This window comes from Oncorhynchus keta, chromosome 37 (genome assembly GCF_023373465.1).
Source record: "Oncorhynchus keta strain PuntledgeMale-10-30-2019 chromosome 37, Oket_V2, whole genome shotgun sequence".
Lineage (NCBI taxonomy): Eukaryota > Metazoa > Chordata > Actinopteri > Salmoniformes > Salmonidae > Oncorhynchus > Oncorhynchus keta.
Genome location: NC_068457.1, coordinates 13,741,187 through 13,762,677, shown reverse-complemented (window position 1 = coordinate 13,762,677; position 21,491 = coordinate 13,741,187). Strand labels below are relative to the sequence as shown.

At 40.6% G+C, this 21,491-nt stretch overlaps 1 protein-coding gene across 1 annotated transcript in view; it reads left to right on the top strand.

Moving 5' to 3' along the window:
* The window catches only part of LOC118370242 (gamma-aminobutyric acid receptor subunit gamma-3-like), a 41,325-nt gene extending 38,201 nt beyond the window's left edge, over window positions 1-3,124 (top strand). Inside the window, exon 9 of the mRNA XM_035755163.2 lies at window positions 1,383-3,124. Within this exon, the coding sequence (XP_035611056.1) occupies window positions 1,383-1,664 (282 nt within the window). The 3' untranslated portion in view covers window positions 1,665-3,124. The remainder of the gene's footprint in view (window positions 1-1,382) is intronic.
* Window positions 3,125-21,491: the final 18,367 nt, after the last annotated feature.

Below are 21,491 nucleotides of genomic sequence, written 5' to 3'. Positions count from 1 at the left end.
CTTGCTGCTGTGGAGGCACACTGTGGTATTTCACCCAATAGATATGGCGGTTTATCAAAATTGGGTTTGTTTTTAGAATTTGTTGTGGATCTGTGTAATCTGAGGGAAATATGTGTCTCTAATATGGTCATACATTTGGCAGGAGGTTAGGAAGTGCAGCTCAGTTTCCACCTCATTTTGTGGGCAGTGTGCACATAGTCTGTGTTCTCTTGAGTGCCAGGTCTGCCTACAGCGGCCTCAATAGTAATGCTATGCTTACTGAGTCTGTACATAATCAAAACTTTCCTTAAGTTTGGGTCAGTCACAGTGGACAGGTATTCTGCCACTGTGTACTCTGTTTAGGTCTAAACAGTGTTCTAGTTTGCTCTGTGTTTTTGTTAATTACTTGACACATTGGAAATAATTATCTTTTTGTTTTCTCATGATTTGGTTGGGTCTAATTGTGTTGCTGTCCTGGGGCTCTGTTTGGTCTGTTTGGGTTTGTGAACAGAGCCCCAGGACCAGCTTGCTTAGGGGACTCTTCTCCAGGTTTATCTCTCTGTAGGTGATGGCTTTGTTATGGAAGGTTTGGGAATCGCTTCCTTTTAGGTGGTTGTAGAATTTAACGGCTCTTTTCTGGATTTCGATAATTAGCGGGTATCAGCCTAATTCTGCCCTGCATGCATTATTTGGTGCTTTACAAGGATATTTTTTGCAGAATACTGCATGCAGAATCTCAATTTGGTGTTTGTCCCATTTTGTGAATTCTTGGTTCACAACCATGAAGGGCAATGGGTTCTATAACTGATTCAAGTATTTTTAGCCAGATCCTAATTTGTATGTTGAATTTTATGTTCCTTTTCATGGCATAGAATGCCCTTCTTGCCTTGTCTCTCAGATTGTTCACAGCTTTGTGGAAGTTACCTGATGTTTAGGCTAAAGGTATGTATAGTTTTTCGTGTGCTCTGGGGCAGCAGTGTCTAGATGGAATTTGTATATGTGGTCCTGGCGACTGGACCGTTTTTGGAACACGATTATTTTGGTCTTACTGAGATTTAATGTCAGGGCCCAGGTCTGGCAGAATCTGCAGAGTATCTAGGTGCTGCTGTAAGCTCTCCTTGGTTGGTGACAGAAGCACCAGATTATCAGCAAACAGTAGACATTTGACTTAAGATTCTAGTAGGGTGAGCCCGGGTGCTGCAGACTGTTCTAGTGCCCTCGCCAATTCGTTGATATATATGTTGAAGAGGGTGGGGCTTAAGCTGCATCCCTGTATGAGGTCTTCCTTCCTCTGCCCCCTCCCCACATTTCTTGCCCTACCTCCTCTCTCACAATCCCTCTCTTTCTCTCCCTTTATCGCTTACACATCTAAGGAGATGGCCTTCCTCTGTCCCCTCCCACAGACCTACTCGATGCTAGACACGGTGCCCAGGTCCCCCACCACCGTGGTTCCGTTGAACAACAACTACTCATACTGGCAGGACTATGAGGACGTGTACGAGTGTCTGGACGGGAAGGACTGCCAGAGCTTCTTCTGCTGTTACGAGGAGTGTAAGGGGGGAGGGTGGAGGAAAGGACGCATCCATGTCGACATTAAGGAGCTGGACGTTTACTCGAGAGTCTTCTTCCCTACGTCGTTCCTCCTGTTCAACATCGTCTACTGGGTCTCTTATCTCTACCTTTAGCAGTTTCAGTTGGATTTGATAGAATTCGTTTGGACAAGTATGGAAAGACTCAAATGGGAAGAGGAGATGTCACAAGACATAAGATGTCACTCAGTGGCAGCTTTGTGCACGTTGACACTTGATTGGTTGGTGGGTTAGTGTAGCCAACCAATAGACAGCTGTGAGACCCTAACACCAGGATGCTAGCCAGATAAGAGATAATGAAGCATCCATAGTGCCTTCTTCAGGAAGGGGCCATCACCTATACAGAGGTGCAATAAGGGGACTAAGCTTTGGAGTTTTTACTACATAGGTTATCCCACATCCGCCATTTCAACGCATGCTATACTGTTCATTAAAAACAATCAATAGTTAGGATGGACTGCACTATGAAATGATTCTATTGTTGCTTTGTATTTCTTAGTTAGTTGCATAGTCTTTGCAAGCCATTTGAAATATATAGAACCTCAATATTATTTATTTTAGACATCAACAGGATCTTAAATATTAGGTCATTGATAACATTGATTTGGTTTAGCTTAATATACATTTATATCATAAACATTTGAATTATGTTTCCTACCAAGGGTGATATACAACAAGAACATGCATAGTATACCTACAACACACCATAACATAATAATTGAAAGATGAAAATACAACTTTTGTAAAATAATGTATCTAATAAAGTTTTCTTTGGTAACATAGAGTTTTCCAGAGAGTATTAATAGACTATATGATAATTAAATACATTGTCTGAGGACAAGGAATGGTAAGGTTTCAATCTAAAGTAATATTGAGATGTTGTTTAATTAATTTACAGAATGTGGACATACATTTATCTCCATACAGCAGGCCGACAATACATCATAGGCTGAGGGCCAGGGTAGCATTTGGGTCAATACAGTACTGTATATATTGTGCTAGTATTCAGTACAGTAATAATACATTTTTTTATGTTTTTTCTCCAGCAACACTATTGCTATTTTATTGAGTAAGAACATGTATAGCTCATGTTATATCATACAGTAGCTGTTGTACGAAAACAGATAATAACATCAAAGAATTGTGAAAGGTGTGTTTTTGGAGTTTAAATTTTTATTTTATTTACTGTAAGTAACACTGTTGTTTCTGCAGTGGTGTGACTTAGAAGTATGGTAGTATCCTGTATTCTATGTTTTAAGAGAACGTGTATGTGAGAGATGTTTTCATGCTATTTCCATAGTTGAATGTAGATCATACTTTAGACTAACAACAAATAGTGGTTTTCAACTCTGTATAACAACACAAATATTGCACTTCATAAGTGTCTTAGTTTGATATAATGTATTTACAATAAATCAAACACTATTTTCTAAGTCTGATGGAACGCACCCTTTTGTTACAGCAGATCTGAGAGAACCACTGTCTTGGTACAGCTATGCTTTTTAGAGAATCCAGTCTGTGGTATTGCTTAAATTAATAAAATTATCTTTGCTCAAGGTCTGGAGTGTGTGTGCACGTGTGTGTAGGTGCTTGCATTCACATGTAGGTCATTTGAATCATTAGCAAACTGTGATCTTACTTTTACACACACACACACACACACACACACACACACACACACACACACACACACACACACACACACACACACACACACACACACACACACACACACACACACACTGTAGTTATTTAGATAGAAATATATTTCAAAATGCAGGAATGGTTTTGTCTCTGATGTGGTTGCGATAGCCCACTTTAAACCTCACACTGTGCATCCTGTTGTTTCGAAGTAGGGAGGCAAGTCAATGAAAAGTCATTATGCACAATAATCATACCTATTAGGAAGTAGGCTAAGGAAATCCAAAACAGACCCTTTTATTCCCACAGAAGGAAATTAACTCTACACACGATTCATATCTATTGCAGAGTAGATCGTTATACAATTAGTGTCCCCATATAGAAATAACCAGATGTTATTGTTCAGGGCCTGTATTCACAACATTTCAGAGTAGCAGTGTACAGTGCCTTGCGAAAGTATTCGGCCCCCTTGAACTTTGCGACCTTTTGCCACATTTCAGGATTCAAACATAAAGATATAAAACTGTATTTTTTTGTGAAGAATCAACAACAAGTGGGACACAATCATGAAGTGGAACGACATTTATTGGATATTTCAAACTTTTTTAACAAATCAAAAACTGAAAAATTGGGCGTGCAAAATTATTCAGCCCCTTTACTTTCAGTGCAGCAAACTCTCTCCAGAAGTTCCGTGAAGATCTCTGAATGATCCAATGTTGACCTAAATGACTAATGATGATAAATACAATCCACCTGTGTGTAATCAAGTCTCCGTATAAATGCACCTGCACTGTGATAGTCTCAGAGCTCCGTTAAAAGCGCAGAGAGCATCATGAAGAACAAGGAACACACCAGGCAGGTCCGGGATACTGTTGTGAAGAAGTTTAAAGACGGATTTGGATACAAAAAGATTTCCCAAGCTTTAAACATACCAAGGAGCACTGTGCAAGCGATAATATTGAAATGGAAGGAGTATCAGACCACTGCAAATCTACCAAGACCTGGCCGTCCCTCTAAACTTTCAGCTCATACAAGGAGAAGAGATGCAGCCAAGAGGCCCATGATCACTCTGGATGAACTGCAGAGATCTACAGCTGAGGTGGGAGACTCTGTCCATAGGACAACAATCAGTCGTATATTGCACAAATCTGGCCTTTATGGAAGAGTGGCAAGAAGAAAGCCATTTCTTAAAGATATCCATATTGCTTAAAGTTTGCCACAAGCCACCTGGGAGACACACCAAACATGTGGAAGAAGGTGCTCTGGTCAGATGAAACCAAAATTGAACTTTTTGGCAACAATGCAAAACGTTATGTTTGGCGTAAAAGCAACACAGCTCATCACCCTGAACACACCATCCCCACTGTCAAACATGGTGGTGGCAGCATCATGGTTTGGGCCTGCTTTTCTTCAGCAGGGACAGGGAAGATGGTTAAAATTGATGGGAAGATGGATGGACCATTCTGGAAGAAAACCTGATGGAGTCTGCAAAAGACCTGAGACTGGGACGGAGATTTGTCTTCCAACAAGACAATGATCCAAAACATAAAGCAAAATCTACAATGGAATGGTTCAAAAATAAACATATCCAGGTGTTAGAATGGCCAAGTCAAAGTCCAGACCTGAATCCAATCGAGAATCTGTGGAAAGAACTGAAAACTGCTGTTCACAAATGCTCTCCAACCAACCTCACTGAGCTCGAGCAGTTTTGCAAGGAGGAATGGGAAAAAATGTCAGTCTCTCGATGTGCAAAACTGATAAAGACATACCCCAAGTGACTTACAGCTGTAATCGCAGCAAAAGGTGGCGCTACAAAGTATTAACTTAAGGGGGCTGAATAATTTTGCACGCCCAATTTTCCGTTTTTGATTTGTTAAAAAAGTTTGAAATATCCAATAAATGTCGTTCCACTTCATGATTGTGTCCCACTTGTTGTTGATTCTTCACAAAAAAATACAGTTTTATATCTTTATGTTTGATACCTGAAATGTGGCAAAAGGTCGCAAAGTTCAAGGGGGCCGAATACTTTCGCAAGGCACTGTAGATCATATGCACAGGGGACACCTGATCCTAGATCAGCACCTACTTTGAGATACTTTTTGAATACGGTCCCGGAGCTCACCACGGAATATGGATACCCCTGGTGTGTGTGTGTGTGTGTAAACATGCTAACATACAGTGCCTTGCAAAAGTATTCAACCCCCTCAGCGTTTTTCCTATTTTGTTGTATTACAACCTGTAATTTCAATAGATTTTTATTTCATGTAATGGACATACACAAAATAGTCCAAATTGGTGAAGTGAAATGGAAAAAATAACTTTTCTAAATAATAAAAAACAGAAAAGTGGTGCGTGCATATGTATTCACCCCCTTTGCTATGAAGTGCCTAAATAAGATCTGGTGCGACCAATTACCTTCAGAAGTCACACAATTAGTCAAATAAAGTCCAGCTGTGTGCAATCTAAGTGTCAGTGTAGATCATGATCTCAATATATCTACACCTGTTCTGAAAGGCCCCAGAGTCTGCAACACCACTAAGCAAGGGGTACCACCAAGCAAGCGGCACCAGGAAGACCAAGGAGCTTTCCAAACAGGTCAGGGACAAAGTTGTGGAGAAGTACAGATGAGGGTTGGGTTATAAAAGAATATCTGAAACTTTGAACATCTCACGGAGCACCATTAAATCCATTATTAAAAAATGGAAAGAGAGGGCTGCCCACCAAAAGAGAGGGCTGCCCACCAAAACTCACAGACCAGGCAAGGAGGGCATTAATCAGAGAGGCAACAAAGAGACCAAAGATAACCCTGAAGGAGCTGCAAAGCTTCACAGCGGAGATTGGAGTATCTGTCCATAGGATCACTTAAGCCGTACATTCCACAGAGCTGGGCTTTACGGAAGATTGGCCAGAAAAAAACATTGGTGTTCGCCAAACATATGGAAGTAGGTACTCTGGTCAGATGAGACTAAAATGTAGCTTTTTGGCCATCAAGGAAAACGGCTACATCTCTCATCACCCCGAGAATACCACTACCATCAGCATGGTAGTGGCAGCATCATGCTGTGGGGATGTTTTTCCTCAGCAGGGACTGGGAAACTAGTCAGAATTGAAGGAATGATGGATGGCGCTAAATACAGGAAAAAAAATCTGTTTCAGTCTTTTTGAGACTGGGACGGAGATTCACCTTCCAGCAGGACAATGACACTAAGCATACTGCTAAAGCAACACTCGAGTGGTTTAAGGGGAAACATTTAAATGTCTTGGAATGACCTAAATGACATACCCAAATCTAACTGCCTGTAGCTCAGGCCCTGAAGCAAGGATATGCATATTCATGATACCATTTGAAAGGAAACACTTTGAAGTTTGTGGAAATGTGAATTGAATGTAAGAGAATATAACACAATAGATGTGGTAGAAGAAAATACAAATTTAAAAAATGTTTTTTTTTTCTACCACCATCTTTGAAATGCAATTGAAAGGTCATAGTTCAATCCATCACTCTGGTTATAATTCCGATAGTGTCCCCAAGATGGCAGCAGTGTATGTGCAAAGTTTCAGATGGATAACTTTAAGTATGAGTGAACTACAAGACTTTTAGTGTGAAGTCCCCAGGAACATTTGGGCAAATCGTGAAGGAGAAATTTGCGTTCATATTAAATTTTTCTGCAAGTATATCGTCAAATCTGTTTACTTGGACTTTGATTTAGCTTTCCAAGTATTAGTAGCCATATAAGTTCAACATTTACAAAACAAACAGTTTTCATAACTTCATAACTCTGAGTATCCTTATCATTTTTGACCAAAATGAAAAGGCATGCTGTTTTACAAGGTTAGTAGCTACATTATGACATATACATGGTTTCTGGATACTATCTCGCTAGCTTTGTTTGACCCCGATTGGTGTTTATTTGACAAAGATACAGTCGTTCAAGTGATGGCCGCAAGTGATGGCCGCCCGCATCATCGGCGTGAATTTAGTAATGAATTTAATGGTGCTTTGTGGGATGTTCAACATTTTGGATATTTTTTTATAACCCAACCCTGATCTGTACTTCTCCACAACTTTGTCCCTGACCTGTTTGGCGAGCTCCTTAGTCTTCTTTCTTGGTGGTGCCCCTTGCTTAGTTGTGTTGCAGACTCTGGGGCCTTTCAGAACAGGTGTAGATATACTGAGATCATGTGACAGATCATGTGACACTTAGATTGCACACAGGTGGACTTTATTTAACTAATTATGTGACTTCTGAAGGTAATAGTTTGCACCAGATCTTATGTGGGGGCTTCATAGCAAAGGGGGTGAATACATATGCACACACCACTATAATTTAGAATTGTTTAGATTTTTTTTAAGCAAGTTACTTTTTCCATTTCACTTCACCAATTTAGACTATTTTGTGTATGTCCATTACATGAAATACAAATTAAAATCAATTTAAATTACAGGTTGTAATGCAACAAAAGAGGAAAAACGCCAAGGGGGATGAATACTTTTGTAAGGCACTGCAATTGCTGCAAAAGGTGGTCTACAACTTATTGACTTGGGGGCGTGAATCGTTATGCACGCTCAAGTTCTGTTTATTTGTCTTATTTCTTGTTTGTTTCACAATAAAAAAAAATTGCATCTTCAAAGTGTATCAAATGATTTAAACCCCCCAAAATCCATTTTAATTACAGGTTGAACACTTTCATATTCCACTGTACAGTACTTAACAAATGAACTTAGTCATGCATACATGACTGAGAGATAGGACACCTGGACAGGAAATCCCAGGGGTGTGTGTGTGTAAGTAAAGGTATGAGATGATGAGGGTTGTGGGGGTGTTTAAGGTCCAGAGCAGTCAAAAACGTTATTTTCCTGTGTTTATATATATTTCCACACTATGTGCTTGGAATAATAATGGGAAATTGTGAAAATTATGATAATTCCCTTTTAGTGTTAAAGCTGGATGAAAAGACTGCCTGACATTTCTGGCTGTTTTATTGGGATGGAGTTTTGGCCTTCAATAGTGACATCACTATGCAGTAAATTAGACCAATAAGAAAAAGAGTTTGAAACCTCTCTGACAATAACAACTAATATCAGTTTTTCCCTCCCCACACAGACAGTCCCTTTGATAAGAAGATATTTTTGTTTCTTTTTGAGCATTTTATTTTAAAAGAATCACAGTAAGGTACTTAATTGTCACACAGAAATGGTTTGATATTAAGATAAAAATGCCTGCGTTAGACATTTAAAGCTGGATCTGGAGACTAACTGGGGACTTCCTCGTCCACATAGGGAGATTCTCCTGGAACAGCAGGCTCTCACAGATGCTACTGCTGACCTACTTTATGACATACAATTGAAGTTGGAAGTTTACATACACCTTAGCCAACTACATTTAAACTCAGTTTTTGACCATTCCTGACATTTAATCCTAGTAAATATTCCCTGTTTTAGGTAAATTAGTATTACCACTGTATTTTAAGAATGTGAAATGTCAGAATAATAGTTGAGAGAATGATGTATTTCAGCTTTTATTTCATTCATCATATTCCCAGTGGGGCAGAGGTTTACATACACTCAAATAGTATTTGGTAGCATTGCCTTTAAATTGTTTAATTTGGGTCAAATGTTTCAGGTAGCCTTCCACAAGCTTCCCACAATAAGTTGGGTGAATTTTGGCCCATTACTGCTGACAGAGCTGGTGTAACTGAGTCAGGTTTGTAGGCCTCCTTGCTCGCACACGCTTTTTCAGTTCTGCCCACAAATTTTCTATAGGATTGAGGTCAGGGCTTTGTGATGGCCACTCCAATACCTTGACTTTGTTCTCCTTCAGCCATTTTGTCACAACTTTGGAAGTATGCTTGGGGTCATTGTCCATTTGCAAGACCCATTTGCGACCAAGCTTTAACTTCCTAACTGATGTCTTGAGATGTTGCTTCAATATATCCACATAATTGTCCATCCTCATGATGCCATCTATTTTGTGAAGTGCACCAGTCCCTCCTGCAGCAAAGCACGCCCACAACATGATGCTGTCACCCCCACAACATGATGCTGTCACCCCTGTGCTTCACGTTTGGGATGGTGTTCTTCAGCTTGCAAACCTCCCCCTTTTTCCTCCAAACATAACAATGGTCATTATGGCCAAACAGTTTTATTTTTGTTTCATCAGACCAGAAGACATTTCTCCAAAAAGTACTATCTTTGTCCCCATGTGCAGTTGCAAACCATAGTCTGGCTTTTTTATGGCGGTTTTGTAGCAGTGGCTTCTTCCTTGCTGTTGATATAGGACTTGTTTTACTGTGGATATAGATACATTTGTACCTGTTTCCTCCAGCATCTTCACAAGGTCCTTTGCTGTTGTTCTGCGATTGATTTGCACTTTTTGCACCAAAGTACGTTCATCTCTAGGAGACAGAAAGCGTCCCCTTCCTGAGTGGTATGACTGCTGTGTGGTCCCATGGTGTTTGTACTTGCGTACTATCGTTTGTACAGATGAACGTGGTACCTTCATGCGTTTGGAAATTGCTCCCAAGGATGAACCAGACTTGTGGAGGTCTACAATTTATTTCTGCTGATTTATTTTGATTTTCCTATGATTTCAAGCGAAGAGGCACTGAGCTTTAAGGTAGGCCTTGAAATACATCCACAGGTACACCTCCAATTGACTCAAATTATGTCAATTAACCTATCAGAAGCTTCTAAAGCCATGACATAATTTTCTGGAATTTTCCAAGCTGTTTAAAGGCACAGTCAACTTAGTGTATGTAAACTTCTGACCCACTGGAATTGTGATACAGTGAATTATAACTGAAATAATCTGTCTGTAAACAATTGTTGGAAAAATTACTGGTGTCATGCACAAAGTAGATGTCCTAACCGACTGGCCAAAACTATAGTTTGTTATCAAGAAATTTGTGGAGTGGTTTAAAAACGAGTTTTTTAATGACTCCAATCTAAGTGTATGTAAACTTCCGACATCAACTATACACATACAGTGCCACATTGTATTACGTTACAGCCTTATTCTAAAATGGATTTAAAAAAATACTCAGCAATCTACACACAATATCCCATGAAAACAGGTTTTTAGACATTTTTACAAATGCGTTAAAAATGAAAAACAGAAATACCTTATTTACATAAGTATTCAGACCCTTTGCTATGAGACTCGAAATTGACCTCAGATGCATCCAGTTTCCATTGATTATCCTTGAGGATTTTCTACAACTTTATTGGAGTCCACCTGTGGTAATTTCAATTGGACATGAATTGGAAAGGCACACACCTACCTGTATAAGGTCCCAAAATTGACAGTGCATGTCAGAGCAAAAACCAAGCCATGAGGTTGAAGGAATTGTCCGTAGAGCTCCAAGACAGGATTGTGTTGAAGTACAGATCTGGGGAAGGGTACCAAAAAATGTCTGCAGCATTGAAGGTCCCCAAGAACACAGTGTCCTCCATCATTCTTAAATGGAAGAAGTTTGGAACCACCAAGTCTCTTCCTAGAGCTGGCCGCCTGCCCAAACTGAGCAATCGTGGGAGAAGTGCCTTGGTTTGGGTGGTGAACAAGTGCTCAGGACCTCAGACTGGGGCAAAGGTCTACCTTCCAACAGGACAATGACCCTAAGCACACAGTCAAGACAACGCAGGAGTGGCTTCGGGACAAGTCTCTGACTGTCCTTGAGTGGCCCAGCCAGAGCCCAGACTTGAACCTGATCAAACTTCTCTGGAGAGATCTAATAATAGCTGTGCAGCGATGTTCCCCATCCAACCTGACAGAGCTTGAGAGTATAGAATAAGACTGTAACATATATATATTTTTTTTAAAGTCAAGGGGTCTGAATACTTTCCAAATGCACTGTACATATGAATCATTGTTTATACGTCATTGCATACACATTTTGTTCCAGTCCAATGTGACTTTAATACATTCAGTAGAAACTACCCACATGGATCACAAACATGTATTGTTCCCAAGTAACGAGTCATAATCCATGGAAAGTGAGAAAAACATAAATCATTTACATCCTGGAAAACCAGACAGGGCTGAAGGCACACTCAAAAGAAATATATATATATCATGTTTTGCCTATATAACTGATTTGTAATTACAATTAGCAGTAAATTAAGGGCACACAAAAGACTGTGCATATGCCTGACTGGTCTCCCAAAAGGATTACGAGAATCCATGACCACGTTAGATGGGAAAAAGTGGCCCTGAGTCATACTTAATGATACCATCAGTATATTTGTCCGAATACCTATGACTTCTTCACATGGGGGCGACTAGATACATTAAGTCAGTGGTAGCCAACCAGGTTTTCCTGGAGTACCGTTCCAACTAGGCACCACACCTGACCAACTGAGCTAATTGATCAGTTCAATGACTGCCTAAATTCAACACACCTGGTCTTCCAGGTCAGTTAAGTCAAAAACAAAAAGGGGCCTGTGACACTCCATTATCCAGGAATGCCTACCCCTGCATTAAGTGCTTTTCATTCAACAGATATGTATGAAAACAAAAGGGGACATTCTGTACTGTTGCCTCATATTAAACATTTGAGCTCAAATCCAAAATGTTGTAGTATAGAGTCAATCTCACCTGTACTGTCGACTACAACAGCGGGTCCCAAACGTTTTCACTCTGGGGCCCCCTTCCAGCATTGGAGAACATCCCGAGCCACCCCCCCCTGCACGCATGTGCATGCGCCACCTCTATTTCTATGGCCACATGGACTATTCATGATACATACTGTTCACACCCCTCTTGTTAGTGGAGAGAATGTTGCAGGTTTAATGCTTATTTCCTGCAATTCTACACATTTTGTCATGGGGTACACAATACACATGGCAATTCTATACATGTGTATTCATGTGATATTTGAGTGACAAAAAAATTACAACAATATATATGGGCAAAAAAATATTTAAAAAAATATAAAAATGTTAGCTGACATGGGCTATGTCATGACGTTGGCCTCTTTGGGTATAGCAAGCCCATCCCCCTCTCCCTGCCTCCCCCTTCCCTCCTTCAACTAGGCTGCTGTGGTCAGAGGTTGTAAATTCCTGAGAAGACCTCATGGACACACAGTTATAGAGAGTAGTTTTTCATGGAGACAAATGAAATCCTTCCACCTCACAGAACTTGAGGTACGAACAAATTTCATGTTCCGGAGAAAGTGCAAAAGATCGGTGAAGAATCCAGGGAGCGAACTGGTCCATTTGTCACAACATGGGAAGCTCATGGGGGACGGTGTGGCCACATTACCATAACACTGTTTATATAATAGCCCCAGATATAAGGTTTACATCTAATTGTTGTATAAGATGAATGAGTGAGTATGATACTGTTTACACAATTTTCCAATGTGATTTTGGACTGTTTAATGAAGGAAAACTCAAAAAGGGAATTGGATTTGAACTAAATCAGAGGACCGCCCCTGAACCCAATTAGGGTCAGACAACCTGGGATAGCCCTTTCCTGCCATTCTGAATAAAACCCAACTTTGAGAAATTATCACCAGACCATGTTTTTCTCTATTAGGAGGGGAACAAAGGTTGTAGACCATTGCAGAATTTTTTAACCATACCACGTGGTTAAACTCTTAAGACTATCGATACCGACAGAATGAGAACAAGTCTTTGATATTAATTACTAGTCTGCAACTAGGAATTCGGTATGATTGAACGCGAAGAACGACAACCGCCGAAACATCCATTCTATAAGGAATGTCACTTTGAACTATCCCCTCTAACCAAGACAGAGAGAGAGACAGACAGACAATTCAACAAAAGAAAGACTTTTCACCAGCGATCAAGACGACACACTGAGCGTAAATATATATAAATATATATATTGATTGCAATTGTTCCCGAATGAGTGAGAGTTCATGTGTAAAGAATTAGCATTTCAATTGTTATAATTATTAACTCTGTAGTGACTTCTTAGTCGACCCTCACCTCTCCTTTGTCTAACAAGCCGCCATCACGGTTTAGCCCACTAGGGCACATCCTGCTATCATTACATTTACCTTTGTTTGTTTGTTTACGACATTTGGAATGAGACTAACATGAGGTAAATGAAATAATTCATTAATTTGAAGACTAATTGATCAGATAAAATATCTGAAAAGTTATTTTAGGAAATGATAACTTTGTAATCTGAATATTTTTCCTTGGTGCCCCGACTTCCTAGTTAATTAGTTACGTGATTAATCAGTTGATCGCATACTAACTAATTACAGAGAATCTTTGATAGCAATTATCAGTCTTCAGTTAATGATAGTAAAAACACGACAGCTAGTTGATCTGGACATTTCTGACAAGTTATAAATAGTTCTCTAAGGTATGCAATGACTAACATGACAAAACGAACTGATGATGCACTTCCCGATTTGGAAATTGCACCTTGTGCATTCTACTTTTACAACTTTCAAAAGTAAGTTTAAAACTGGACTGAGTTCCGCACAATTCCACAATTAAATTAGATGTCTTGGGCCTCCCGAGTGGTGCAGTGATCTAAGGCACTGCATCGCAGTTGCTAGCTGTGCTACTAGAGATCCTGGTTCGAGTCCAAGCTCTGTCGCAGCCGGCTGAGACCGGGAGACCCATGGGGCGGCGCACAATTGGCTCACCGTCGTCTGGGTTAGGGGAGGGTTTGGCCGGCAGGGATATCCTTGTCCCATCGCACTCTGGCAACTCCTATGGCAGGCCGGGCGCATGCACGCTGACACGGTCGCCAGGTGTACGGTGTTTCCTCCGACACATTGGTGTGGCTGGCTTCCAGGTTACGCGGGCATTGTGTCAAGCAGTGCAGCTTGGTTAGGGTCGTATTTCGGAGGATGCATGGCTCTTGACCTTCGCCTCTCCGGAGTCCGTACGGGAGTTGCAGTGATGAGACAAGATAGTAACTTCCAATTGGATACCACAAAAAAAAAAAAAAAAAAAAAAAAAGTGAGGTCTTGCAGCTCCAAAAAATGTAAATTCAAGCAACAAGTGTAACTCCAAGGCTGTCTACAACATAACATTAAGCTGCATAAAGTAGACGCTACACACCTGTCAACCACCTAGAATCTGCCCCATAACTCTGCTACTGTAGCTCTTCATTAGCGAAGGCATATCTATATTAATGCCATACCAGTCAGGCCGTTTTGTAAATTGTGTACACAAGCAGAAGTTGAGTAGAAGCACAGTAGGTACAACAAGCTGAAACAAACCCAGACTTGGAAGCCTCTCTCCTTTGTCCTCTCAAGAGACACACGTGCAAATGTGGCACCATACGGCCATATCAATATTTTCCTCCTCACTTGTCGGAGTTGCTGCCTTTTGCAAATTGCTCTCCTGTTTGGCCACCTTTAATGTCTACTTGTGTACATGTCACAAAAACGCACAGGCTGAGGCTCATCGTTTGTCAAAGTGTCATTGACTTTAGTGTGTGGGTCAACCTTTCCACAGGCTCTCATTGGCCCTTCTGGCTTCTCTAAAATGTGTCTTCTTGATGAACATTGTGACCAATTGTTTCTTGACAAATGCAAATTACGGTCAAGTTCTTGACCTACAGTAGGGCTTCCATTCACTGAAATTCACCAACAGGTCTAAAATGTATGACCAAAGCTGACGCAGGCATAATACTGAGCTGCACACATGGAAAAAGTATTCATTGTTGATGCTCCGATGGGAAGGTTCCATAGTTTATTTCCCCAATATCCAGTGTGGGTCAACTAGTTACCGAATGCATATCAAATCTTGATCTTAGGCTTACCTACATTCATCGACATTCACCGACTGAAGAGACTAAACTGTCAAAAATAAGGTTTGATTAAAATAAATCTGAAGAATGTGAGAAGAACGTGACAAAGAAATTAAACTTGCTCAAATGTGAGGATCTGACAATAAAGGCAGTAAAGTGGGTAGCACTTCAATTGACAGTACTACACTAAAATTGTGTGGTATCAATGCCCACATCACCCCAGTCTGCCCATATACATAAACCATGCATCAGTGCAAACATTCAGATGTCCCTCTCCCAACACCAAACTAGTGAGATCCTCGCCAAATGGAGTATGTTGATATCTCCAAAGACATTAGCTGCCCATAATGATTATCATCTCTAAATTGTATATGCCAATAATGGGGAAAGTGTTGATGAAGAATGAACCATTAGCCCTGCTTCTGTTATCACACTTCATTTTCTGGAATCTGTTAATGAGACCCGAGGCTAAATCATCGCATGGACTAGCTGTTTCCTCAAAGGCCTTTCCTGGAATTGGGCATTCCAAGTGTGTGTGTTTGGCTTTACTATCCTTGTGGGGACCCGAAATCTTCACAAGAATAGTAAAACAAGGAAAAGTAGGAACATTTTGCCAGTTCCTGACAAGGAAAAAGGCGATATTGGGCTTAGGGGTTAGGTGTAGGATTTAGGGTTAAGGGTTTGTGGTTAAGGTTAGGGTGAAAAATGATTGGAATGGGAATCAATTGTTTGATAGTCAAACAAATGTGTGTGTGTGTGTCACGTCCTGACCATAGAAAGCATTTATTTTCTATGGTGGAGTAGGTCAGCGCGTGACTGGGGGGTGTTCTAGTTTATTATTTCTATGTGTAGTCTAGTTTTTGTATTTCTATGTTGGCCTGGTATGGTTCCCAATCAGAGGCAGCTGTCTATCGTTGTCTCTGATTGGGGATCATATTTAGGTAGCCTTTTCCCACCTGTTTGTGGGACCTACAAGGCTGTACGTTTGTTTCTTGTTATTGGTGCCTGTGAGCAGCCCAGAATGTCATGTTTTGTTTGGTGAATTTATTAATTATTAAACATGTGGAATTCTACGCACGCTGCGCCTTGGTCCAATCATTATAACGATTGTGACAGTGTGTGTGTGTTGTGTGCATACTGGTTCCTAGAGAGGATACGGGGAGAACAACAGGCGATATCTATAAAACCAGAACAAAATAGCTAAATCAGTGATGCAAACTGGTAAGAGCCCAAAAGGGTAATTTTTTTTTTTTTGGCACTGAAACATGCAAAAAAAAATCCCTGCTAGGGGGAAATGCAGGTTTTAACTAAATAAACAACCAAAAATATGATCTTACATGATCAGTCTCTGTGTAAAATAAAATGTGGGTAATGTGAACCTAACTCACAGCTACAAAAAAAATGTAAAGAAAGCAATCCAATGTAATATGTTGCATAGACGTTACTGCAAATTACACTCAAGTCCTGAGAAAGAACAACGCACTAATATTGCTGTTAGCCATGACAGCCTTTATAATAGAATGCTGACCACACACCTAAATATTGCACTTGGAGAAGAAAAACATCTTAAAGTAGAAACAAACAGGCATTCTATTTTTGCTCTACTATAGTGGCCACTATAGTAGACATTGATCAAGTGCACAAGGCTACATGTGTGCAAAATAACGTTCACCCGTACGTAAAACTGTAATAATCCCCACCTCACTCACACAAGTGTTAACACAACAAAAGCAATATCTTTGGGCTACACTGCACATTATTACATTGTACACTTTTTGCCTGTGGACGTTGGTTCTACAATGTGCCAGCAGAGAATGATACCAGTTGTTGGCATAATTGATCTCTTTCAGGCAGAGTACACCTGGCATACCCCTTTTTATCCACTGTATTGAAAAAGTGTGAGGGGAAAGTGTCGTGTTCCTTTCACCTTTATAACGGCATCCAGCTTAAGCCAGGCCCAGCTCAGCAGATGTTGTAACGTTAGTTAGATAATGTTAGCTGTCTGACTGTATAAGCCAATTAATTTTCACACCATAAACTCCATTAGTTGATCAGTTAAGTTGGCTAATGTTGCTCAACATTTATATGGCTAGCTAACAGAGAATTCGATCCAGCTAGCAATATACTGTACTTAACAATGCTAACAACACTTGTTCCACTACACTTTCTCCCTCACCTTAAACTTTCCAAATGCCAGTTGTTTTTTGGTTACAGCTCATGAAGTACGCTTCATCACCTTCTCACCCCCGTCTTCGTGGTCAAGCTTCTCACCCACTTCTTTATTATCATTCAGGGTACGCGCTGCTGTAACTGGCAAACTGTCTTTCCACTTTCCAGAGCACACGCTGATGCTGTAATTAGCAAATTGGTTGTCTCTTCTCTCTTCAGTCGTGTGCTGCATTATGTTATGTGAACAACTGGCTGAGCTTCGGATACAGCCAGTATTGTTCCAAACGCACATCACTTGTTCGCTTACAGCCAGTAGTGATCCAAAACCCCTCCCTCCCAAACATTTCTCATCAGATCTACACAAATCACGTAGGTCGCGTATTTTGGATTCAAAACGGCGAATTCCGCCAAAAGATGACTCGTTTGCATCCCTGTAAACACACACAGCTTATGTATCATAGCTAAACACACACAGCTTATGTATCATAGCTAAACACACACAGCTTATGTATCATAGCTAAACACACAACTTATTATCATAGCTAAACACACAGCTTATGTATCATAGCTAAACACACAACTTATTATCATAGCTAAACAGACACAGCTTATGTATCATAGCTAAACACACACACAGCTTATGTATCATAGCTACACACACACAGCTTATGTATCATAACTAAACACACACAACTTATTATCATAGCTAAACACACACAGCTTATGTATCACAGCTAAACACACACACACACAGCTTATGTATTATAGCTAAACACACACAGCTTATTATCATACCTAAACACACACACACAGCTTATGTATCATAGCTAAACACACACAGCTTATGTATCATAGCTAAACACACACAGCTTATCATAGCTAAACACACACAACTTATCATAGCTAAACACACACACAGCTTATGTATTATAGCTAAACACACAGCTTATGTATTATAGCTAAACACACAGCTTATGTATCATAGCTAAACACACAGTTTATTATCATAGCTAAACACACACAGTTTATGTATCATAGCTAAACACACACACAGCTTATTATCATAGCTAAACACACACAGCTTATTATCATAGCTAAACACACACAGCTTATGTATCATAGCTAAACACACACACAGCTTATTATCATAGCTAAACACACACACAGCTTATTATCATAGCTAAACACACACAGCTTATTATCATAGCTAAACACACACAGCTTATTATCATAGCTAAACACACACAGCTTATTATCATAGCTAAACACACACAGCTTATGTATCATATGCCATACAACTCTCCTTCCGTGGCCTCCAATTGCTCTTAAATACAAGTAAAAGTAAATGCATGCTCTTCAACGGATCGCTACCTGTACCTACCCGCCTGTCCAACATCACTACTCTGGACGGCTCTGACTTATACGTGGACAACGTGGACAACTACAAATACCTAGGTGTCTGGTTAGACTGTAAACTCTCCTTCCAGACCCATATCAAACATCTCCAATCCAAAGTTAAATCTAGAATTGGCTTCCTATTTCGCAACAAAGCATCCTTCACTCATGCTGCCAAACATACCCATGTAAAACTGACCATCCTACCAATCCTCGACATTGGCGATGAAATAGCCTCCAATACCCTACTCAACAAATTGGATGCAGTCTATCACAGTGCAATCCGTTTTGTCACCAAAGCCCCATATACTACCCACCATTGCGACCTGTACGCTCTCGTTGGCTGGCCCTCGCTTCATACTCGTCGCCAAACCCACTGGCTCCATGTCATCTACAAGACCCTGCTAGGTAAAGTCCCCCCTTATCTCAGCTCGCTGGTCACCATAGCATCTCCCACCTGTAGCACACGCTCCAGCAGGTATATCTCTCTAGTCACCCCCAAAACCAATTCTTTCTTTGGCCGCCTCTCCTTCCAGTTCTCTGCTGCCAATGACTGGAACGAACTACAAAAATCTCTGAAACTGGAAACACTTATCTCCCTCACTAGCTTTAAGCACCAACTGTCAAAGCAGCTCACAGATTACTGCATCTGTACATAGCCCACCTATAATTTAGCCCAAACAACTACCTCTTTCCCAACTGTATTTAATTTATTTATTTATTTTGCTCCTTTGCACCCCGTTATTTTTATTTCTACTTTGCACATTCTTCCATTGCAAAACTACCATTCCAGTGTTTTACTTGCTATATTGTATTTACTTTGCCACCATGGCCTTTTTTGCCTTTACCTCCCTTCTCACCTCATTTGCTGACATTGTATATAGACTTGTTTATACTGTATTATTGACTGTATGTTTGTTTTACTTCATGTGTAACTCTGTGTCGTTGTATCTGTCGAACTGCTTTGCTTTATCTTGGCCAGGTTGCAATTGTAAATGAGAACTTGTTCTCAACTTGCCTACCTGGTTAAATAAAGGTGAAATATATATATTTTTTTAAATCATAGCGAAACACACACAGCTTATTATCATAGCTAAACACACACATTTTATGTATCATAGCTAAACACACACACAGCTTATGTGTGTCACATCATGTGACGTGTCTTTGAACCACAGGTTTATAATATGGTCACGTCTCTCAGTTTGCAAATGAGATATCTAAAATGGGTAAGTCAATAGATACACTGTGCTAGCCTTTCCCCAGAACACAGTCATACTCAAAATAAAATGAATGCATTCATGGAATGTTGCTTCTCATGCTTGATCTCGCTTAGAAGTGAAATCACTTCGGGCCTCCCGAGTGGCACAGAGGTGAGGCGTCACTACAGACCCGGGTTTGATCCCGGGTCATGTTTCGGGGGATGCATGACTTGACCTTCGCCTCCCGAGCCCGTTGGAGAGTTGTAGCGATGAGACAAGATCGCAAAATACCTAACTGTATTCTTACTGAAAAGAATGTTACAGCATATCTGGTAGGTAGAATAAAACATTTCTGTGTGACTTTGAATGCATGCTGCTTTTACTCTGCTTTTCTCTGTGCTTCAAAGCCCCATTATGAGGCAGAGACCCCCGTCAAGACTATTTATAACCCAATCAGCCATGTATTCGTTCCTTTTCCCCTTTTTCTAGTGGCACTGCTGATGCTACCAAAGCTGTGAAACCACAAGAGATCTGCCTCTGACGCCTGCGTGAAAACAACAGCCGCAGGTGGCGGGGCTCAAAGGAGAATCAGCAGCGAAAATAGATATTTAGCTATACACATAAAGGATCGACTTGTCTGCTTGTCACTGCCCTGTAAAATTCGTTGTCTCGTGGCAATCATCAACGTTTTTCAAATCAAGCTGCTTCGAGTGTCACCTGTGTAAAATCTCATTCGACACATATCAAAAGACAAGCTTGGCTGGTTCTACAGTATGTCGAATGGATTGGATTGATTTTCAGCAGCAATTTATATCAGTGATATAATAAAGTAACTAAACCTCGAGTCCGAGTCGGGTCCCGAGTCACAAGTCCCCAGTGTTAGAGTCCAAGTCTCTGTCCTTTATATTCAAGTCACATGTCCCTTGGTAGCGCTGAAAGTTGTTGTCCAACCATTTTTTGTTGTTGCTACATTTCATTACAGTGTGGCACATTTGTAAGGCTAAACAGATAATACAGCTATCCAACATTTGCTGCTGTAACTAGTATGTTGAGTTATGCAAAAGGGAGAGATTTTCTGACTACAAAGTGATAACTGGTCAAGTCCGAGTCACCACTGGTTGAGTCCGAGTCGAGTCATGAAAATCCTAACTTGAGTCTGAGTCACTACAACACTGATTTATACTGTAGTCTACAGCGCCAACACTATGTAAAAAGAGATACACAGGAGGTTTTCACTGCATAAATTATAGGGCAGTTATTTTACTACTGTCACGCCCTGATCTGTTTCACCTGTCCTTGTGATTGTCTCCACCCCCTCCAGGTGTAGCTTATTTTCCCCAGTGTATTTATCCCTGTGTTTCCTGTCTCTCTGTGCCAGTTCGTTTTGTCTGTATCAAGTCAACCAGCGTGTTTTTCCTGTGCTCCTGCTTTTGCAGGACTCTGAACCCGCCTGCCTTCCTGAGCTTGCCTGCCACTCTGTACCTTCTGGACTCTGATCTGGTTTGGATCTTTTGCCCGTCCACAACCATTCTCTTGCCTACCCCTTTTGGAACAAATAAATATCAAACACTCAAACCATCTGCCTCCCGTGTCTGCATCTGGGTCTGGCCCTGAGCCCTTATAACTACATATCTGTTACCTAGCCTGGTCCCAGATCTGTGTGTGCTGTATTGCCAACTCCTGGTCATTGTCATGCCAAACATTTTTTGTTAAGCAATTGTTATAAGAGTATAATACAAACAAATCTGGGACCAGGCTATTTGTTCCCCACTTTA